Source organism: Photinus pyralis, unplaced genomic scaffold (assembly GCF_008802855.1).
Source record: "Photinus pyralis isolate 1611_PpyrPB1 unplaced genomic scaffold, Ppyr1.3 Ppyr1.4_LG7, whole genome shotgun sequence".
Classification (NCBI taxonomy): domain Eukaryota; kingdom Metazoa; phylum Arthropoda; class Insecta; order Coleoptera; family Lampyridae; genus Photinus; species Photinus pyralis.
The window spans coordinates 33,226,973-33,247,585 of NW_022170738.1; the positions used below are offsets into that span (position 1 = coordinate 33,226,973).

At 39.1% G+C, this 20,613-nt stretch overlaps 1 protein-coding gene across 1 annotated transcript in view; it reads right to left on the reverse strand.

Moving 5' to 3' along the window:
• The window catches only part of LOC116177357 (hemocytin-like), a gene marked incomplete at its 5' end in the record, with an annotated part of 32,656 nt that extends 12,986 nt beyond the window's left edge, over positions 1 to 19,670 (reverse strand). Inside the window, 28 exon segments of the mRNA XM_031496323.1 lie at positions 47 to 237; positions 284 to 720; positions 770 to 994; positions 1,052 to 1,258; positions 1,307 to 1,537; positions 1,587 to 1,814; positions 1,868 to 2,497; positions 2,545 to 2,754; positions 2,808 to 3,041; positions 3,091 to 3,315; positions 3,369 to 3,791; positions 6,989 to 7,213; positions 7,268 to 7,477; positions 7,526 to 7,768; positions 7,818 to 8,045; positions 8,099 to 8,716; positions 8,768 to 8,974; positions 9,021 to 9,236; positions 9,285 to 9,494; positions 9,541 to 9,747; positions 9,792 to 10,007; positions 10,055 to 10,247; positions 10,295 to 10,429; positions 17,970 to 18,316; positions 18,368 to 18,617; positions 18,668 to 19,244; positions 19,291 to 19,475; positions 19,526 to 19,670. Of these exon segments, the coding sequence (XP_031352183.1) occupies positions 47 to 237; positions 284 to 720; positions 770 to 994; positions 1,052 to 1,258; positions 1,307 to 1,537; positions 1,587 to 1,814; positions 1,868 to 2,497; positions 2,545 to 2,754; positions 2,808 to 3,041; positions 3,091 to 3,315; positions 3,369 to 3,791; positions 6,989 to 7,213; positions 7,268 to 7,477; positions 7,526 to 7,768; positions 7,818 to 8,045; positions 8,099 to 8,716; positions 8,768 to 8,974; positions 9,021 to 9,236; positions 9,285 to 9,494; positions 9,541 to 9,747; positions 9,792 to 10,007; positions 10,055 to 10,247; positions 10,295 to 10,429; positions 17,970 to 18,316; positions 18,368 to 18,617; positions 18,668 to 19,244; positions 19,291 to 19,472 (7,505 nt within the window).
• Positions 19,671 to 20,613: the final 943 nt, after the last annotated feature.

Sequence of the window (20,613 nt, forward strand, 5' to 3'; positions counted from 1 at the left end):
AAAGTAGAGGGCGGTTCAGATACAACACTGCAGTGTTCCTACTTACCTAGTCTCTAAGCAAGCTAATGGCGGACTGAGTGTTGTAGATCCATAAGTGACTGGTTGCGTTGGGAAAGTGAATCTTGTAGATGTAGCTGGCCGATAAGTAGTGGTGGTACACGCGCTTTCATCACAAGTATAGAAATTATCGATACATTGACAAATCTTGCAGTGGGATTCCTTCACAACGACACCGGGCTGAAACACAAGTTGAATTTTTCGAGAAAGCACCTTTAACAGTTACCTGGACAGGCTTCCCATCATTAGAGGAGCACATGCAGTCTTTTTTAGACACACACGTTTTGTCATCAGACCAGTACATTCCAGGTCCACACCGCTGGTCGGACGGGACACATCCTTCAACACATCCTTCGTTATTAGCGCAAGCTTCTTTGGACGTTATCGTGAATCCGTAGTAATGACACAATCTGCTGCAGTCAATAGCGCATTTATCAAGAACTTCCCCTTCACCACACGGATTTTCTTCTGCGCATTGAGGCTTTACTTTTCCCACGTTTGCGGGAAAATCGCATTTCAGAGTCACCGGGTTAAACATCAACGTAGGCCCACAGGTATCTTCCACTATGTCGTTTCCGTCCTCAGTCTCTTTGCATTGATAGTAGATGTAGCAGTCGGATGCGTGAGGTCGTTTGGCGTCCATCAATTCGCAAACCCGCGGCTCTAAATTATCAAAAATAACCAAACAGAAAAATACCCGCAAGTTACTCACCGATAGTTGTGACTGTTGTAGGCACACATTCAGGCCTAATTTTTACAACGTTTACAGGGAAATCGCATTTTAGTGTTTTGGGGTTAAACATTAACATCGGACCACAAGTTCTGCCTGTCAGTTCGCCTGTATCCCCTTTTATCTCACAACGGTAGTAAAGGTAACAGTCCGAAGCATGAGGTTTATTTGGCTGGGTTGTGTCGCACACTTCATGTACTGTTGGTTCTGTAGACAAATCCCCATTAAAATAGTTGGGGGGTAATACAGCGCATGCTGACAAACCTTCACACTCCGGTCTGACGAATAAAACATGTTCGGCAAAATCACATTGCATAGTAATCGGATTAAACATGAATTCTGGGTAGCAAGTTTTCGTAACGACCTGCAGGCCATTCTCCCTCTCTTCGCAGTGGTAGTATTTGTAACAGTCGGTGGGATCCATTTCGTTTTCTCCGTGGACATCGCACGATGGGGAAGTGGCTGTCGTAACTGTACACACATCAGCACTGATTGAGAATGTTCAAATTTGGTACAAACCTGATTCGCTAGTAGTAGATTCCACTTCGGCACATTCCGGTCTTACTTTACCAACGTTCACTGGGAAATCACATTTTAAGGACATCGGATTAAACATCTGCATGGGACCGCAAGTGTCTTGGATCAAGTCATTTCCATCCTCCGTTTCTTCACAGACGTAGTAGATGTGGCAGTCGGACACGTGTGGCAGTTTGGCGTCCGTCATCTCGCAAATTGCAGTCACGGTAGCTTCTAAAGAGAAATCAATTTTAAAGCGGAAAATATCAATCGATGGTCTTACCTGTGCTTGTAGAGGTAGCACCTGCACATTCGGGTCTGACTTTGGCAACGTTGTAGGGGAAGTCACACTTAAGTGTTGCAGTATTGAACATCAGCATCGGTCCGCAGGTCTTCCCAATGAGCTCACCGCCGGTTTCGGTCTCTTCGCAACGATAGTACAGATAACAATCAGAGGGATGCGGTTTATTGGGGACGCTAACGTCGCATGTCGGTTTCACGGTTGGAATGACTGAAAAATATACCTCGTTAGTTCAGTATAAGATTGATCAACTTTGCTTTCACCTTCTATACATTCCTCTTTAATTACACCAACGTTGTCTGGGAAATCGCACTGCAGCGTTTTCGGATTGAACATGAATTCCGGTTTACATGATTTTTGAACTTCAACAGCAACGCCGTCTCTTTCCTCACAACGGTGGTAAGTGTAACAATCCTCTCCTGGTCTGTTGGGTTCGGAAACGTCGCATTGTTGCGTGGTTGGCAGCCTTGTCCTCCAAATTTCGCACTCCGGTTTGATTTCCGCGACATTGTCCGGGGAATCGCATTCCAAACTTACAGGATTGAACATTAAATCATCAGCGCACGTGTGCGTTACTTTCGTAAATCCGTCCTCCGTATCTTCACATTTGACGTATTGGTAACAGTTGGTAGGGTCAGCACGGTATGGATCACTCACACGACACTCGTCGTAACCATTGGGTTCCTCACACTCGGGTTTGACTTTAATAACGTTGACTGGGAAATCGCATTTAAGCGTAGCGGGATTGAACATCAGCATCGGTCCACAAGTTCTTCCAACCAGCGCCGTACCTCCCTCTTTCTCCTCGCAACGATAGTACAAGTAGCAATCCGAAGCATGGGGTTTGTTGGGTTGTGATGAGTCGCAGACAGCAGTAACTGGCACCTCTGTTACTGAAAATTGATAGTTTTGCAGTGCAGAAGGGGAAAAGACAACATACCTATCTCACACTCTGGTCTTACTACTGCCACTTGCTCTGGAAACTCGCATTTTAGCGAGACAGTGTCAAACATGAACTCGGGATAACACGTTTTGGTAACCATCTCAACTCCATTTTCCTTTTCTTGGCATCGGTAGTATTTGTAACAATCTGTAAGGTCCGGCACATTTGGTTGGTTAACGTCACACACTGGCGCAACTGTCACCGTTTCTGAAACGAACGGCAGTAGACCTTCATCTTTGAAAACTTAAAAACAGTCTTACCCTTGACAGTTGTTGTTTTTTCTTCTACCTCGCACTCCGGTTTCACTTTCTCAACGCTTGTTGGCGAATCACATTGCAACGTTAAGGGATTAAACATCAAAGTGGGACCGCAAGTCTGTTCAACTAAATCGTTTCCGTGCTCAGTTTCTTCGCATTGGTAGTAGATAAAGCAATCGGAGATATGGGGTCGTTTAGCGTCGGTCATTTGACAAATTTCGATCGCCGTGGTGGCTTCTGAAATTTGAAAGTCGGTAAGAGAAACCGAAGCCAAAAAGTTGCATACCAGTCGTGGTGGTGGCTTCGTTCGCACATTCCGGTCTGACTTTAACAACGTTGACTGGGAAATCGCATTTGAGCTTAGCGGAATTAAACATCAACATCGGACCGCAAGTTCTTCCCTTTAGTTCCGCACCATCTTCGGTCTCCTCGCATTTGTAATACAAGTAACAGTCGGACGGATGTGGTTTCACCGGTCGGCTCATGTCACAAACCGGAGCGACAGTCGGTACTGGATCGACAAAATCGCATTAAACTAATCCAGATAAAGAAAAGGAAACTTACTATTTTCTTCACAGTTCGGAGCCACAATCACCACATTTTCGGAGAAATCGCATTGTAACGTAACAGGATTGAACATGAACTCCGGTTTGCAGGATTTTCGGACAAACGCCGGAACATTTTCCTTCTCTTCGCACCGATAGTAATCGTAACAGTCATCGGTTATTGCTCGGTTCGGATCGGAAACGGCACATTCTTCCGTAATTGGAGTTCTAGTGTGCTCGGTCTCGCACTCCGGTTTGATTTCGGCCACTTGATCAGGATAATCGCATTCTAATGTCATGGGATTGAACATCAGCTCCGTTCCGCACGTCTTCTCCACTAGATCGAGACCATGTTCGGTTTCATCGCATTGATAATATAAGTAACAGTCATGTTCGTGGGGGCGGTTTGGCTCCTTCATGCTGCAACTTGGTGTTACCGTCGCTGCGAAAATAACAATTAATCACCCACTCAGCCGTAAATACTTTAAATTAAAAGTTTGAAAATAATTCTTAAATTATACAGGGTGGTGGTTTCAGATACTCCCCCCCCCCCCCCCACACACAATTATTTGCCAGTGCAAATTGATAGGGACAAATCTTCTGAGTTCGTTTGCAAGAAATTAATACACTTCTGCAATAGTCCAGGCTAAATAGCTCTAAAATAATTTATTTAAAAAAAAATTAGTTACCTAGCAAAACCGGGTTTTTCAGGTAGGTGAAATGAATAGAAATTGGGAAAAAAATAATTGAAACAGCTGAATTTTTCCGCGGGTGAAATCCCGGTGGTTGAAAGGGGTGGAAACTGGTGTTTTGCAAATTGTGGCAAAACTATTAATTTTAGACGAAAATGTTAAATATAAAAGTTAACATTAATAAAATGAGCAACTTTTGTATCTGCACTATTTTCACATAACCTCCAATTTTCCTAGAAAAACCGGAAAAACTGGAGGAAACATAGCTTGTTTTATGATAAAAAAAGAAGATAATTTTTTGGGCCTGTAAAGTTGAAACGTTTCCAAGATCTCACGATTTCTGAAAAAAAAACCATCTATTTTTCAAGGGGATGAAAAATCTATTTTTTTCATCGTACAGAGGTGCGCGGGGTAGCAAAATTTTCGTAACGACTTACATTTTAATAATCAAAAATAAAAAATATTATTCCAATTGAAACATTTTAAGAAAAGCGGCAAAAACTGAGAGAACACTTTTAAGGTATATCGTTTTTAACAGTAGGTAAATAGCTTTTTTTTGCAAATAAATTAACGTACTGGATCCGCGCTAATAAAAAGTTTTTGAAATGTTGCTAAAATATGTTCTTTTGTTTCCTAGTGCACAACTGTCTTAATTGAACAATGTTATTATTTCTTTTTTCTGCATTTTTGCCGCAATAAAAGCAATTCGAAGTAAAATCGAATTCTTTTGCTTCCTGAACAATTTCTTTTTGTTCACTGACTCTTCTTCCTGCCTGTTTTACAGCTGATGGGATTAAGCTGGCCCTGTTGATCGTTTTACAGGAATTATGAATAAACTCCTCATAAAGTTTATACCAGATTTTACATCTCAAATCATTTGATTTGGTCAATGGCCGGTAAAACTAACGTTCTTATTTCAGATTTTGCAAGTTTTCAACAGGCCCAACGCAATTGCATCAGCTATAAAACAGGCAGGAAGAAGAGTCAGTGAATCCGATTTTATTTCGAATTGCTTTTATTGCGGTAAAAATGCAGAAAAAAGAAATAATAAAGATATTTTAACTAAAACAGTTGAGCATAAGATAATAATAGAGAATATTTAGGCAAACATTAAAGAAGCAAGAAGATTTCGAAAAAATCTTTATTAACATCCAATATGTTGATTTATCAGGTCAAAAATCGTGTAGGTATATCTTAAAACTGTTTTTCCAGTTTTTGTCGATTTTCTCGAATTTTTGCTATAAGAATAATATTTTTTTATTTTTGTTTATTAAAATATGTCTTCTCGAAAATTTTGCTACCCCGCGCACTGTACGACAAAAAAAATAGATTTTTCATCCCCTCGAAAAAGAGGTGTTTTTTTTCAGAAATCGTGAGATCTTGGAAACGGTTCAACTTTACAGGCCCAAAAAATTATATTCTTTTTTATCATAAAACAAGCTATGTTTGCGCCAAATTTCAAACCCCTACGACATTTTTTCACAAAAATAAGAATAAAAAACGAAAAAAAGCCGTTTTTCCGGTTTTTCTAGGAAAATTGGAGGTTATGTGAAAATAGTGCAGATACAAAAGTTGCTCATTTCTTAATCTCTATAACTTTTACATTTAACAGTTTCGGCTAAAATTAGTAGTTTTGCCACAATTTGCAAAACACCACTTTCCAACCCTTTCAACCCCCGTGATTTCACCCGCGGAAAAATTCAGCTGTTTTAATTATTTTTTCCCAATTTGTATTCATTTTACCTTCCTGAAAAACCCGGTTTCGCCCGGTAACTAATTTTTTTTGTCAAAAAATATTATATAGCCTAGACTACAACCGGTATTAATCATTTGTTGTCAATATTGAAAAGCTCGAAGTACTTGAAACATAAAGTTGAATTATTAAGCGTTAACCGACGATAATTCCCTTCAAATTATTTGAGGGTAAAATGTGCGTGATGTGTTCGGTCCTCATGTTCGCCCTTATTTCCTCGTCTGAGAACGCCGTTTGTATACCATCGCGTGGAAATTGGGAGTTATTCCATTTGTTAACTAAGAAAATTCTTCGGATTTTGAAAAAAAAATTGCACCGTCCGTCGATTTGCAGGAATCATCGGGACAATTACTGTAAAAGATTGTTTTAGGGTTATAATATGTATAAAAAAAATTGAGAACACTCTTGTACTCCCCCAGTTTGAAAGACAAAGCATCTCTTTTTCTACTTGTTTATCTAATGAATCAATGAGTATGAAACCTACGGTGATCTGGTTTGTCATATTGTCATATTTTGTTATGAAAAGTAGTTACTATAAATACGGATTTTCAAAAAGATCGAATGAATTTTACTTAGTAATAACAAACTGTTAATTTTAGAGATTACTGTTTTTACATTTTTCTCTAAAAAACAATAACAGTTGAAAATTAGCGTTCCGGTATCTTATAGAAAATTTTATTCTAAACAAGTTCATTTCTATTCATTTTTTCCCTCAGAGCAATAGTTAACGAGATATCCGAAGTAAAATGTGAAAACACACAACATTTTCCCATTTTTTCTTCGTTTTTTGTTTATAACAATATGTTCCGGGCGTTTCCGGCCGGGGGGGGACTATGATTTTCCGATTCAGCGGATTTTTTTACATAGAATACGCTTGGTTTTGTTCAGTGAAGTGACAACATCCAGTTTATACTACTTTTGGAGCTAATTTGACTGGACTACATGGATATTTGTAAATGTATGGTGGGTTGGGTTGGTAGAGCAGCGTTGGCTGAAAACCCACCTCCTCAAAAATAAAGGCAAAATAAAAAAAGAACACCGTACGAGGCATGACGCACAGGGTTGGATTGCCTCGTTCGCGCTCGTGCTCGAGCTGCGTACCGACTTGAGGCAGAACGCGAATGACGCAAGCTGAGGCCGTGTGAGTCTGGACTTTTTTTTACCTTACAACTTCTACAAGTTTTATTTACTCACGTGATGTTGTTGTAACGGTAGCACCGCATTCAGGCCTAATCTTCACAACATTTGAAGGGAAATCGCATTTTAGTTTTGCGGAGTTGAACATTAACATTGGACCACAAGTTCTGCCTGTCAGTTCGCCTCCATCCGCGGTTGCCTCACAACGGTAGTAAAGGTAACAGTCCGAAGGATGAGGTTTATTTGGCTGAGATGTGTCACACACGGCGTGTACTATTGGTTCTGTAGGAAAATGGTCATTAAAGGTTGGTAAGCATACAGCTGATGCTGACAAACCATCATGACACTCCGGTCTGATGAATAAAACATGTTCGGCAAAATCGCATTGCATAGTAATCGGATTAAACATGAATTCTGGGTAGCAAGTTTTCGTAACGACCTGCAAGCCATTCTCCCTCTCTTCACAGTGGTAGTATTTGTAACAGTCGCTGTGATCCATTTCGTTTTCTCCGTGGACATCGCACAATGGAGAAGTGGTTGTTGCAACTGTACACAAATATTAATTGTTTAAAAATCTTCCTATTTGGTTCCTACCTGATTCGCCAGTAGTAGTGACGGTGGTAGACTCAATCACGGCACATTCCGGTCTTACTTTAGCAACGTCTAATGGGAAATCACATTTTAAAGTCATCGGATTAAACATCAGCATGGAACCGCAAGTTTTTTGCACCAAGTCATTTCCAACTTCCGTTTCTTCACAGACGTAGTAGATATGGCAGTCGGATACGTGTGGCAGTTTAGCGTCCGTCATCTCGCAAATTGCAGTCACAGTAGCTTCTAAAGAGAAATCAATTTTAAATCGGAAAATATCAATCGATGGTCTTACCTGTGCTTGTAGAGGTAACACCTGCACATTCGGGTCTGACTTTGGCAACGTTGTGGGGGAAATCACACTTAAGTTTCGCAGAGTTGAACATCAACATCGGCCCGCAGGTCCTTCCAATGAGCTCACCGCCGGTTTCGGTCTCTTCGCAACGGTAGTACAGGTAACAATCAGAGGGATGCGGTTTATTGGGGACGCTAACGTCGCATGTCGGTTTCACGGTTGGAATGACTGAAAAATATACCTCGTTAGTTCAGGATACGATTGATCAACTTTGCTTTCACCTTCTATACATTCCTCTTTAATTACACCAACGTTGTCTGGGAAATCGCACTGCAGCGTTTCCGGATTGAACATGAATTCCGGTTTACATGATTTTTGAACTTCAACAGCAACGCCGTCTCTTTCCTCGCAACGGTGGTAAGTGTAACAATCAGCTCCTGGTCTGTTGGGTTCGGAAACGTCGCATTGTTGCGTGGTTGGCAGCCTTGTCCTCCAAATTTCGCACTCCGGTTTGATTTCCGCGACATTGTCCGGGGAATCGCATTCCAAACTTACAGGATTGAACATTAAATCGTCGGCGCAAGTCTTCTTGACCAACAAAATTCCGTCCTCCGTGTCTTCACACTTGAGGTACTGATAGCAGTCGGTGGGGTCGGCTCGGTTTGGTTCGTTCATATCACATTGAGGTTTAGTGATTTTACATTCGGGTTTGACCTTAGCAACGTTGCCTGGGGAATCGCATTTAAGAGTAGCGGGATTGAACATCAGCATCGGTCCACATGTTCTTCCAACCAGCACCGATCCCTCCTCTTTCTCCTCGCAACGATAATACAAGAAACAATCCGAAGGGTGAGGCTTATTGGGTTCTGATGCGTCGCAGACTGGAGAAATTGGCACCTCTGTTAAAAAAAATGAGTAGTTTTGGATGGAGAGGGTTGAAGGCAACTTACCTATCTCACATTCTGGTCTCACTACTGCCACTTGCTCAGGAAACTCGCATTTTAGCGAGACAGTGTCAAACATAAACTCGGGGTAACAAGTTTTGGTAACCATTTCGACTCCACTTTCCCTGTCCTCACATCGGTAGAATTTGTAACAGTCTGTGAGGTCTGGCACATTGGGTCCATCAACGTTACACGCTACAGTAGTCGATGGTGCTAAAACAGCTAGTGTCAGTGCGTCATTTGCTAGCGAAACCCTTACCACGTGTCGTTGAAGGAACACACTCCGGTCGGACTTGCCCTACAGACTCTTCAGAATCACATTGCAAACTGATGGGATTAAACATCAATCCTGACTCGCAAATCTTTTCGACTAGATCGTTTCCTTCCTCGGTCTTCTCGCATTTGTAGTACGCGGAGCAGTCGTGAGCGTGTGGACGATTCGGCTCATCCATTGCACACACTTCGGTAGCTGGCTCTACAACATCAAGCGTCACTCACTTAATACAACGCTCATATTACATACTAATGGTGAATACACATTCCGGTCTAACTTGGCCGACGTTTTCCGGAAAATCGCATTTCAGCTTTGCGGGATTAAACATTAAGTTCGGTCCGCAGTTTTGTCCGACTAATTCCGCCCCCTTGTTCTCTTTCTCGATGCAGCTGTAATACAGATAACAGTCCGACGAGTGGGGTTTGCTGGGTTCGCCGACGTCGCAGGCTTCGGTAACGGCTAAAAACTACCGTTGGTCGCCGACTTACTTCGCGATCATACTTACTCTCGTGACATTCGGGTCGCAACTCGCCGACTTTCATCGAGAAGTCGCACTGAAGCGTTTCCGTGTTAAACATAAAGTCGGGGTAGCACGTTTTTCGCACAAGCTCGTACCCATTGTCCGTCTGTTCGCAACGGTAATAGAGGTAGCAGTCGGATGGATCGGCGATATTCGGCCCGTGTACGTCGCACGCCGGAGTTGTAACTGGGGCTGAAAGTGGAGCGTGAGAAAAAGCCGTGTAAAAGCGACCTTACCAGTAGTTGAAACTTCGCATTCCGGTTTAACGAGTATGACTTTGGACGGAAAATCGCACTTGAGCTTCTTGGGATTGAACATCAAATCTGGTCCGCAAGTTTTGACAACCAGCGAGTTTCCGTCGTCGGTTTTGTCGCAACCGTGATATAAGTAGCAGTCGCCAACGTGAGCTTCCAAAGGCTGTGATGGATCGCACGATACGGTCACCGTTTCTTCTGCAATAGGAATAGCAGGTGAAACGGAGATGTGCATGTGAACTTACTGCATTGGCATTTGACTCGAATTTCAAAATCGGGACACTCGTCCTCGTCCTGTCTAGACGTGCAGACTAAACCGCGCTCCAAGCTGCATTCGACATCCAGTCCGGTTTCTTTTGGAGTCAGGTGCGTGTCTACCGTTCTGCATTGGATGTCGGCGATCATGTCAGATTCGCATCGGCTTCCCGGTAACTCCGCCTGAAACGATTTTGAATTACTAACCCAAAATTGTTCCTTAATACTACCATTATAATGGAAGTTGGCAGTGGTTCAAAGTCAGAGTCCTTGGGACCGGGTTTGGAGTTTACATTAATCCACGTGGTCCAACCGGGCTTGCACTGCACGGTCTCGGTATTAGGCTCCGTACGAGTTTCTTCCGTCTAAAACAGGCGTTAAAGTGGTTACAGCTTAAGGCTCCTCTGTAGACAATTTGTATTTCAGTGTTATTGCAATTGGTTAGATCACCAACAATACACACTGCTACATGATCTCCTTGAGTGAAACCAACGATGTGTCAGTTTTGCATATTCTCTTCATTTATTGTTAAACACAATAGACCATGTATAATGATCAAGGACTAATTATGTAAACAAGTTTATCGAAAAGCTGTACAATATTTGACTGGAGATGCACAAATACCTATTTCTGTTACCGTTGAATAAATTATTTATTCAATGCATTTACTGCATTTTTCTATAATGACACCTTCTGTAAATTACGTGGTTTTCATGTAATTAGTGGACTAGATTAGCATTGTTTGTTTATAACATTTTTAAATTTCCCATTATTTCTTGTGATTTGTTCTAATCATTTTTACTGATTTATAGATTTTTATAGTTATTAGGTACATGTGCATGAATGAATTCACTTAGGTATGGTAGATCCTAAAAAAACCGGCACTTCGAACACCTAAAATAAATCTTTCTTTACTTATATACAAGGGTGAACAACAACAAAAATTGTATGTTTTTCATAAAAATGGTAACTAACATTTAAAATTCTGTTGCAATGATTAAAAGTATAACATTTATACTGATTCTAAATAAATCCTTATCTTTTCAAAAATTAATAACAATTGTACATTTAGCGTATTACTTATTTATATCTATGCACGACCCATGGAGAATTTTTCCGAACATCTTTTGTGCGGTAAGATTACTTCACTTTCTTGCCCTGAATTCAATGGTAAAAATAAAATTTACTTGATCCTCCTATTTTTTGAGGGACAAATATTCCTGTTGATAAAGTTGATCAGTCCATATTGAAAAAAGAAGTAGGTAGTAGTAAAAAATTTACCGGTTTCGGTCGCTACATAGTATTGGAAATTTGAAAAAAATTCGCCAAGTTGATGTGAAGTTTGTGGGACTCCATCAAAAGGTATTCTCAAACGGAAAGATAAATAGACGAATTTTTTTAAAAGTGCAAGAATTTTTTTATATCCCCCACTTTCACTAACTTGACTTAACATGAGCAAAACAGTGACACTTTGTTTTAAATAAAATTGTCAGTGTCGGTCATTAGTTATCGTATCCCGCCTAGGAATTTAACTAAAAAGGGGAATTGTATTTATATGGGTAGCGTTTCTTTTATATAACATACAACGACGTTTCCTATCTTTATGTTTCGCTAATAAGCGAAAAAATGCCTATGTGTCATTTGTTATCTATTGGGCGCAACTTTATGGAAAGCAAAGGGCATGTGCATCTTTTGCTTTTGGTCGCATTTCTCGAAATAGATAATTTTCACGTTTTAGTACCTATCAAATTGACGTTTATTTTATTTAACGCCTCTTGAGAATTACCGAATAATTAGCTAAACATTACATGGTGGCATACGGTAAAAAACGTTAAAAAACGTGTTGGGTGCTAGGTAAACGAATCTGTTAAAAAGCGCGGTCTAACGGGTTTACGTTGGAGAAAGAAGAACAAACAAAAATAAGGTTTTACTTATTCGAGGAATGTCTAAAATGTCTGATGCATTATGTCCTGGTTCAATGAGCTTTAAAGGTAACGTAGCTGCAAATTGGCGCTTATGGGAACAAAAATTTAATCTGTACATGCTTGCTAGTGGAAAAAATGCAAAAGTGGACAATGTTAAAGTGGCAACATTTCTTGGGCGATGAAGGGCTCGAAATTTTTAATACATTCGAATTTGAGAGCGAAGATGACAGCAAACAATTATCGGTCGTGCTTGACAAATTCAGGAACTATTGCGAGCCGGTTAAAAACTTGGTTTTTGAACATTTTAAGTTCTTCAAACGGGAACAACAGCAAGGAGAAACATTTGATCAGTTTGTGACGGCTTTAAAACAGTAATCCCTTTCGTGTGAATTTAAAGAAAAAGACGTAATGATTCTTGACCGTATAGTGCTCGGAATACGCGATACGCGCACACAGGAAAAATTATTACAAGAAGACAAACTAACCCTCGAAAAAGCTGTGTCGTTATGTCATGCTATCGAAAGTAGTGCAGTGCCACAAAGACAGATTTCACGCGATGCTAAAAGTGAATTTCTAGCCGTAAATACGGTACATTCGGAGCATAAACATAAAAATAACTTTCGAAATAATAATTATAGTGCAAATGATCAGGGAACCAGTAGTAGACAAGTGATGAATTACAAACCCTATGGATCACAAAAATCATATAAAACAGAATGCAAAAACTGTGGTTTAGAACACAAAAAAGGTAAGTGCCCTGCGCTATTTCGTGTTTGTAGTCGCTGCCGTAGAAAAGGGCACTATCAAAATTTTGTAAAAATAAGTATATCAACGCAATTAATGAATCAGAAACTGAGTCATCTGATTCTGATGAATGTGAATGTTCACACAATTATAGTTGTAACTGTGATTCCAGTAATGAATCTTCAAACATAGTTTGGATGATATCTTCTGGACCTAATCACAAAACAGTAAATTCAATTGAGTGGTATGAACAAATTTACATTCAAAACATTGAAATTAAAATTAAAATAGACACTGGTAGTGAAGTTAATATTTTGAACTATGCAGATTTTAAAAAACTTGGAATTTGTAGCTATAGCTTAAGCAAAACTGGAACAAAACTTTCATCCTATTCGGGTCATGATATTAAAACTATAGGGCAAATAAACTTAGATTGCACTTATAACGGGTTAACCAAAAATTTGTATTTCCACGTGCTCACTGAGTGCAAAAATTCGTCGATTTTAGGACTAAAGTCTAGTAGTGAATTAAAAATCGTAAAATATAATTTGGGTCTCAAGGTTTGTGCAACTAAAATTGAAAGTACGAACACTGTGGTTTCCAAGTACCAAAAAGTCTTCTCGGGAATCGGTAAAGTTTCGACAACATATAGCATTACGCTAAGGGAAGATGCAATTCCTCAAATATCTGCTACAAGAAAAATACCTGTAGCATTAGAAGACAAAGTAAAACAAAAACTTGACGAAATGATAACTGAAAACATTATTGTTCCTGTAACAGAATCAACTGATTGGGTACATCCCATAGTCATAGCCCCCAAGTCAAATGGTGATATAAGAGTGTGTATGGATCCTCGATCTTTAAATCTCTATATCAAAAGAGAATTTTTTCAAATTCCTACGCAAGATACTTTATTTTCTGAGTTGGCGGGTGCAAAATATTTTTCATTGTTAGATGCTTCCAGCGCTTTTCTGCAAATTCCGTTGGATTATAAAAGCTCTTTATTATGCACTATATCTACGCCATTTGGACGCTATCGCTATTTAAGACTTCCATATGGCTTGAGTTCTGCGCCGGAAATATTTCAGAAATTTATGTATGACACCTTAAATGACATTGAGGGAGTAATAGCGTACTTTGACGATATATTAGTTTATGGAAAAACAATCGAAGAACATAATTTAAATTTGGAAAAAACTCTGCAAAAAATTGCAAAATCTGGATTAACTTTAAATTTACAAGAATCTAAGATTGGTGTTACAAAAGTAAAATTTTTGGGGCACTATATTAGTTCACAAGGCATTGAAGTTGACAACAGTAAAACTAAAGCCATTTTAGAAATGAAACCACCCAGCAACAAAAAAGATCTACAACGCTTTCTGGGTATGATTGTCTATTTGTCAAAATATATACCGAATCTTTCAACTGAGACTGTAATTTTAAGAAAATTACTTTCAAATAGTGTGGAATGGCAATGGTCTGCTAATGAACAAAGAGTTTTTGATCGTCTGAAACAGCTAGTGACGTCATCACCAACCCTTAGCAATTTTGATCCAAATAAAGACACTGTATTATCTGTCGATGCAAGTCCTTTCGGTATTGGAGCTGTTATTATGCAGGAAGGACATCCAATAGAATACGCTTCAATATCACTTACTTCAACCCAACAACATTATAATCACATAGACAAAGAGCTTTTAGCTCTAGTTTTTGGTTGCGAACGTTTTCATTACTACCTGTTTGGCAGAAAATTTTTGATTGAAAGTGATCACAGACCTTTAATAGGATTACTGAAAAACCTCTCGATGAGATGTCTCCTCGAATCCAAAGGTTGGCACATAGATTACTAAGGTATTTTTTCGGTCTCAAGTATGTTGCGGGAAAAAATCAACAAATAGCTGATACTTTAAGCCGAGAACCTTTAAAAGACCACATTGATACAAATTACCTTGAAGAAAATCTAAGAATGTTTTCGGTAATTACAACTTTAGCTGAGAACGAAAAGCGCCTGCAAAATGAAATTGATCAAGACTGTGACCTACAAAAAATCAAGTACTATGTTCGAAATGGTTGGCCGTCCCACAAGTGTAACCTACCACCATCACTCAAAATATTTTGGCAAATAAAAGAAGACATTTATCTTCACAAAAACATACTTTTTTACAAGAAAAGGATTATTGTACCAAAAACTTTGCAACATGAATTTTTAACATTGTTGCATAAGTCTCACCAGGGAGTAGTTTCTACCAAACTGCTTGTCCAAGAATCCGTTTATTGGCCTGGCTTAACAACAGACATAGAAAATTTAGTATTGTCCTGCTTGATTTGCCAAAAATATTCAAAAGCCAACACACGAGAACCCCTACAACCACACAAGGTTCCAGATTTGCCTTGGCAAAAAATTGGAATTGATTTTAAAAGCCTGGGTCCTCTAAATTTGATTGTTATTGTTGATTACTTTAGCAAATTCGTGGTAGTCAACAAATTACCAAACAAAACGGGAGAAAGTGTGATAAGCTCTCTTAAAAACGTTTTTGCTATTATTGGTCTACCACAGGAAATTATGTCAGATAACGGACCTCCATTTAATTCAAAAGAATTTTTTAATTTTGCTCAACAATATGACATTAAATTAACGACCTCGAGTCCAACATACGCTGCATCAAATGGAATGATTGAGAGAGCTATTCAAACTGTTAAGGGTTTACTTACCAAAGCATTTGAAGAAGGCACTGATCCGTTTCTCGCGGTGTTAAATTATAACATTACTCCGAAGCAAGATTTTCCATCTCCCAGTATTTTGTTAATGGGAAGACGATTAAGATCAACACTGCCCGTTGCCAACAGTATTTTGAATCCAAAATATTCAGCAAAAAAGGTTAAACAAGCATGAAAGTGCAAACAACATAAACAAAAAGTACACTATGACAAAAAATGTAAAAAACTTTTAATTTTGATGCAACAAGGAATGAGAGACTGGAAACCTGCAACAGTGATTTAAGAATCAGGACCCTATGATTATTTGGTTAATCTGAACGACGCTGTGTACAGAAGAAATCGAAGATTCCTAAAACCACTTAAAATAAATCAAAAATTGGATCACAAAAACACAGAGACACAAGATAGTTTTGAGCAAGATACTCAATCATCGACTTCCAATTATCTTCCTTTTAATGACTCTTTTGTAACAAAAGAAGATGATAGTGATGAATATGTTGGAAAAGGCAATGATCAATATGGAAATACCAGAGAAAGCAGATTAGTAACTCGTTGTGGTCGTGTTGTAAAACCACCTAAAAAGTTTGATATGTAATTATTTATCGTTTATTAGTTTGTGTTCTAATTTGTTTAGTTATTTTTAATTTTGTTAAAGGTAGGACGTGTTATGTATTACTTGATTTGCATATTAGTTACCATTTGTAGAAGGCATTGAGTCAGCCTACTAATAAAGCCAGTCGTGTTTTAGTACCTATCAAATTGACGTTTTTATTTTATTTAACGCCTCTTGAGAATTACCGAATAATTAGCTAAACATTACAATTTTGACCTACAAAAGGTGGTGTAAAAGATTTTATTGTTTTAAATGGTCCATTTGGGTTTAAATAACATGTATTTGAAGAGTGCGCACAAATTTTTTCCCGGCACAACTTTTGGCAGCCAAAAAATCTCAAAATGTTTGGCATTTTTTTAGTTTTTCGCTTAAAACTCGAAAACGGTCCATATTTTATGAATAACACTTCTTTAGTAAATGAAAGAAAACAAAATTATGCGTCGATCAAAAAAAACAAACAAAATCGGTCCAATAGAAACATTCTTACAAGCGATCAAAACACGCCCATTTTATCCAACGAATTTCAAAAATTGGTCCAATTTTAAATTGATGGTACTTTTTGACCTCTCTGATTGATGTTCTACAACATTTAGGTAGGGGGGGAGTAGTGGATTTTATCGTTCCTTTAGGAGCCACAACGCATTAAAAAAAAGGTTAACTCAGTTCTTTAGAAAAGTTGGAAAAAATGGGCGTTTTTTGATCGCTTGTAAGAATGTTTCTATTGGACCAATTTTGTTTGTTTTTTTTATCGACGCAGAATTTTTTCTTTAATTTACTAAAGAAGTGTTATTCATAAAATATGGACCGTTTTCGAGTTTTAAGCGAAAAACTGAAAAAAGTCCGAACGTTTTGAGGTTTTTTGGCTGCCAAAAGTTGTGCCGGGAAAAAATTGGTGTGCACTCTTCAAATACATGTTATTTGGACCCAAATGGGCCATTTAAAACGTTAAAATCGTTTACACCACATTTTGCAGGAATCGGCCCTTCTGATTGCTCCGCATACTGAGGATCTGAGGAAACTGATAATTTTAGATGGGAAATATACACAAACGTGTAATTTAGTCATATTTGATTTGATCTAACTAAACAAAGTGCTAACGCTTCTGGTAGTTTGAAAGCATTGTTATAAAACAGAGTTCATATTCAGCACTACTTATGATATAATATGTGAAGTACCTAGTATTGTACGTACCCCCGCCCCGTCAAAGGGAGCCTCATTATAGGGTTTTTTTTTATTTCTTGAAGCATCCTGATGGGATGCAAAAGGTTTTAGAAATAAAAAATTATTTCCAATGTACCTATAATAGGATATCCATTTTTCGTCTTGGGAATATGTGGCATTATGATTTACAAATCAACAGCATTCAAATAAATAAATAATAAATAGTAATTTATCTAATCCATATCATTAGGAACGGCGTAACAATGTGTAGGGTAATACCAGGTAGTTTCTTTTGTTTTCCCTTTCAAGTAATGAGTTGTCGCCTCAGGCGTTATAAGTGCACTTTGAGTTGCCTATCCTTACGTTAGCGTTTTGATTTTTTTCTGAAGATCGCGAAACATATTTTTTTAAATATATGCCTTATCATAATAGGTGGAAATAATATCTTTAAGTACCGCCGTAAGAAATACTGTCGGATTTCCAAATTGGTGCTGTACGTTTTTCTACCCTCATTACAACGGCTGTTATTTACAAAAAAACCATTTTTCTATTCATCGATCTTCCTAAAAAACTAAGACCGATATTTCAACTTTTTTTAAGTACCGCCATTCTTTTCATCATTGCAAAGAATATCCACTATCGAGAATTTGTTAGACTTCAACTACAAAAGCAGCATTTCATAAGAAAGTTAAGTTATGTTTCCAATATGGCGGATTGACTACAGAGGAGCCTTAAGGTGCTTACCGTAACAGTTGAAGATGTGCAAGGGACTCCTTGACAAACTTGACGGCCTTTAGAACAATAGCAACTGTGACAATCATCCTTCTCCATTAGATCACCTTCATAGTAGATGGTTGTGCCAACTTCTAGACAAATGGGGTTACACGCTGGTTTTGGAACACAATCAAGTAAGGAAGAATTCTTATAAACTTGTCCATCAGGACATGGTTTCACGTGGCAACCCTCGATACAGACGCTTTCGGCACATGACCCCATCAACTTCCCATACACTAACATATTGTCGCAAGTTTCAAGTGGACAGACAGAAATGCAAGGATCATAGTGCCCACAGTTTTCATCACATTGCATTGCTAAAATTCAAAAATGAACGCCCCAAGCGTACCATTAGGCCTATTACGTACGACATAAATCGGGAGTTCTCCACTTTATGGGGATGCCCTTAAGGTTACATTCGTGAGCGTACGCCGCTAGTGCGGTACACAGACAGTGGCAATCGCCTCCTTGATCGCAGGCGCACGCATCAAAAATGCAAAGTTCCAAATAAGGTTCGACCGGCACTTCCGCGTGGCAAGGCTCGAAGACTGACGATTTCAACACGCCGCATTCCTTCATGGACCACATTTTCCGCTCCGGTCTTAGGCTACAAGTATCCTACGACACAATTTTACACATCGGTCTACTTGTTCTTGCGGCTCACTTACCACCACCTCAACGCTGTTAGCACAAACCGGCTGCAAACGCCACGAGTCGCCAAATACGAGCGGCGAAATTTCGGGAATGCCACCGGAAGGTGTTTGGAAATCGTCCATTTGATCGCCGTTGTAGTTACCACACAATCCCTGCACTTTGTTCTTCCATTTCGAATTGAGTTGTACGTACACCCGGGTGCCTTTATCCCAAAGAACGTTTAACTTGATTTCCGGAATTTCCACAACGATAAAATGGCCCTTTTGCTTAACAATAATATGCTTCATCAGCGTAAAATCTGGTATAGTATTGTCTTGAGATAACGTAAGCGATTCTTGGTCCGGAGGAAAGCCCGCTCGAATGGTTACCGATTTCGAGCAGCTGACGCTCAGAGTACTACAGGGAACGTTCTGGATGGAGATGTCAAACTTGAATCCATTGTCGTTAGTACCCCGCGCCAGTAAGTAGTCGCACTGGCCTTGGAAATTGTATGTTCTACCATCAAACGTCTTGTAGTGCGAGTCTCCCCAGGCACTACACTCTCCCACGCATTCTTTGTCCGTGCAGTCCCACTTTCCTCCATTACATGTACTAAACCAAAAGAAATGAAACTCAATTGAGATTTGGAAGGTCTCACCAGAGGTTGCAGTCACTAGGAACCACGTCGCCATCCTTGTAGCTAATGCCCGCGTGGTGGCACGGGCAATCTTTGGGAAGCACGCACGTCTTGGTCGCAGTATCTAAGACATACCCCTCCTTACACTGACAGCCAGTGTGGCAAACTATGGGACTTGTGGTCGGACCGACGAAGGTATCCATATTCTGCAAATATTCTGTGCTAACACGTTCAATGAAAGGTATAGGCAAATCACCTTGCAAGTTTTCACTTCTGTAGCTTCGCATAGTGTGAATTGTTCGTTTTTGTCATCGTCGCACTTGCCGTCCAGCTTAATCGGGTATTTACCGACCTCATCAAACTTGGCTGTACGACATCCCCAATTACCGCCGTCACATTCGCTGCAAGTAGATCAAGTTCTTGGTATTAAATTTGTTATGTCCCTGTATTTTTAAGCTCTTGTACTGAAAGGCGAGTTTGAGCTCACTTTTTTGTTGCCATTTTAAAACAATTTTATCCGTGTTCGTGTATCGGTTAATTTCTATCAGAAATTGCATGTAAAGAAATAAATTTGTGATGTTCGAATTTAAAAAAATTGTCTTGTGCATTAATGTATAGGGTGTCCCATTTTCGACACTTTTATAGGGTATATCCGTAGTTTCTTTATAATGATTACCGAATAACCGACAATTTTCCAAATAAGTATACGGGGTTGGATAAAAAAGTTAACGTGCCTAACCTCATTTTTTTAAAAAGGGACGTACTATAGGTTTTAACCAGGGTTACAGCCCTTTGAATTTTCTTTCGAAATTGGATTTTAGTCCATAACTTTTGATTGAGAAGTCTAAACGAAAAAGTACGACTCGTTTTGGATTCTACGCACCAAAATTAATAAGAAAAAGTGTTTTCCAGAGAAATTTTGGTGTAGTCGATTTTTGGTAAAAAAGGAAGGTTATACACTGCCTCTTTTGAGGCCCCAAAAAAAAATTGTCTCAGATCGACCCGGAAAAAATTTTCTTATAGAATGTGGCCTGTAGAATCCATAATTTCAAACAGTTCCAAGATTGGGCTACTAGTTCAAAAGTTACAGCCCTTTGAATTTTCTTTCGAATTGGTTTCTAGTCTATAACTTTTGATTGAGAAGTCTGATCGAAAAAGTACGAATTGTTTTGGATTCTACGCACCAAAATTAATAAGAAAAGTGTTTTCCCGAGAAATTTTGGTGTAGTCGATTTTTGGTAAAAAAGGAAGGTTATACACTGCCTTTTTTTGAGCCACGAAAAAAAAATTGTCTCAGATCGACCCGGAAAGAAAATTTTCTTATAGAATGTGGCCTGTAGAATC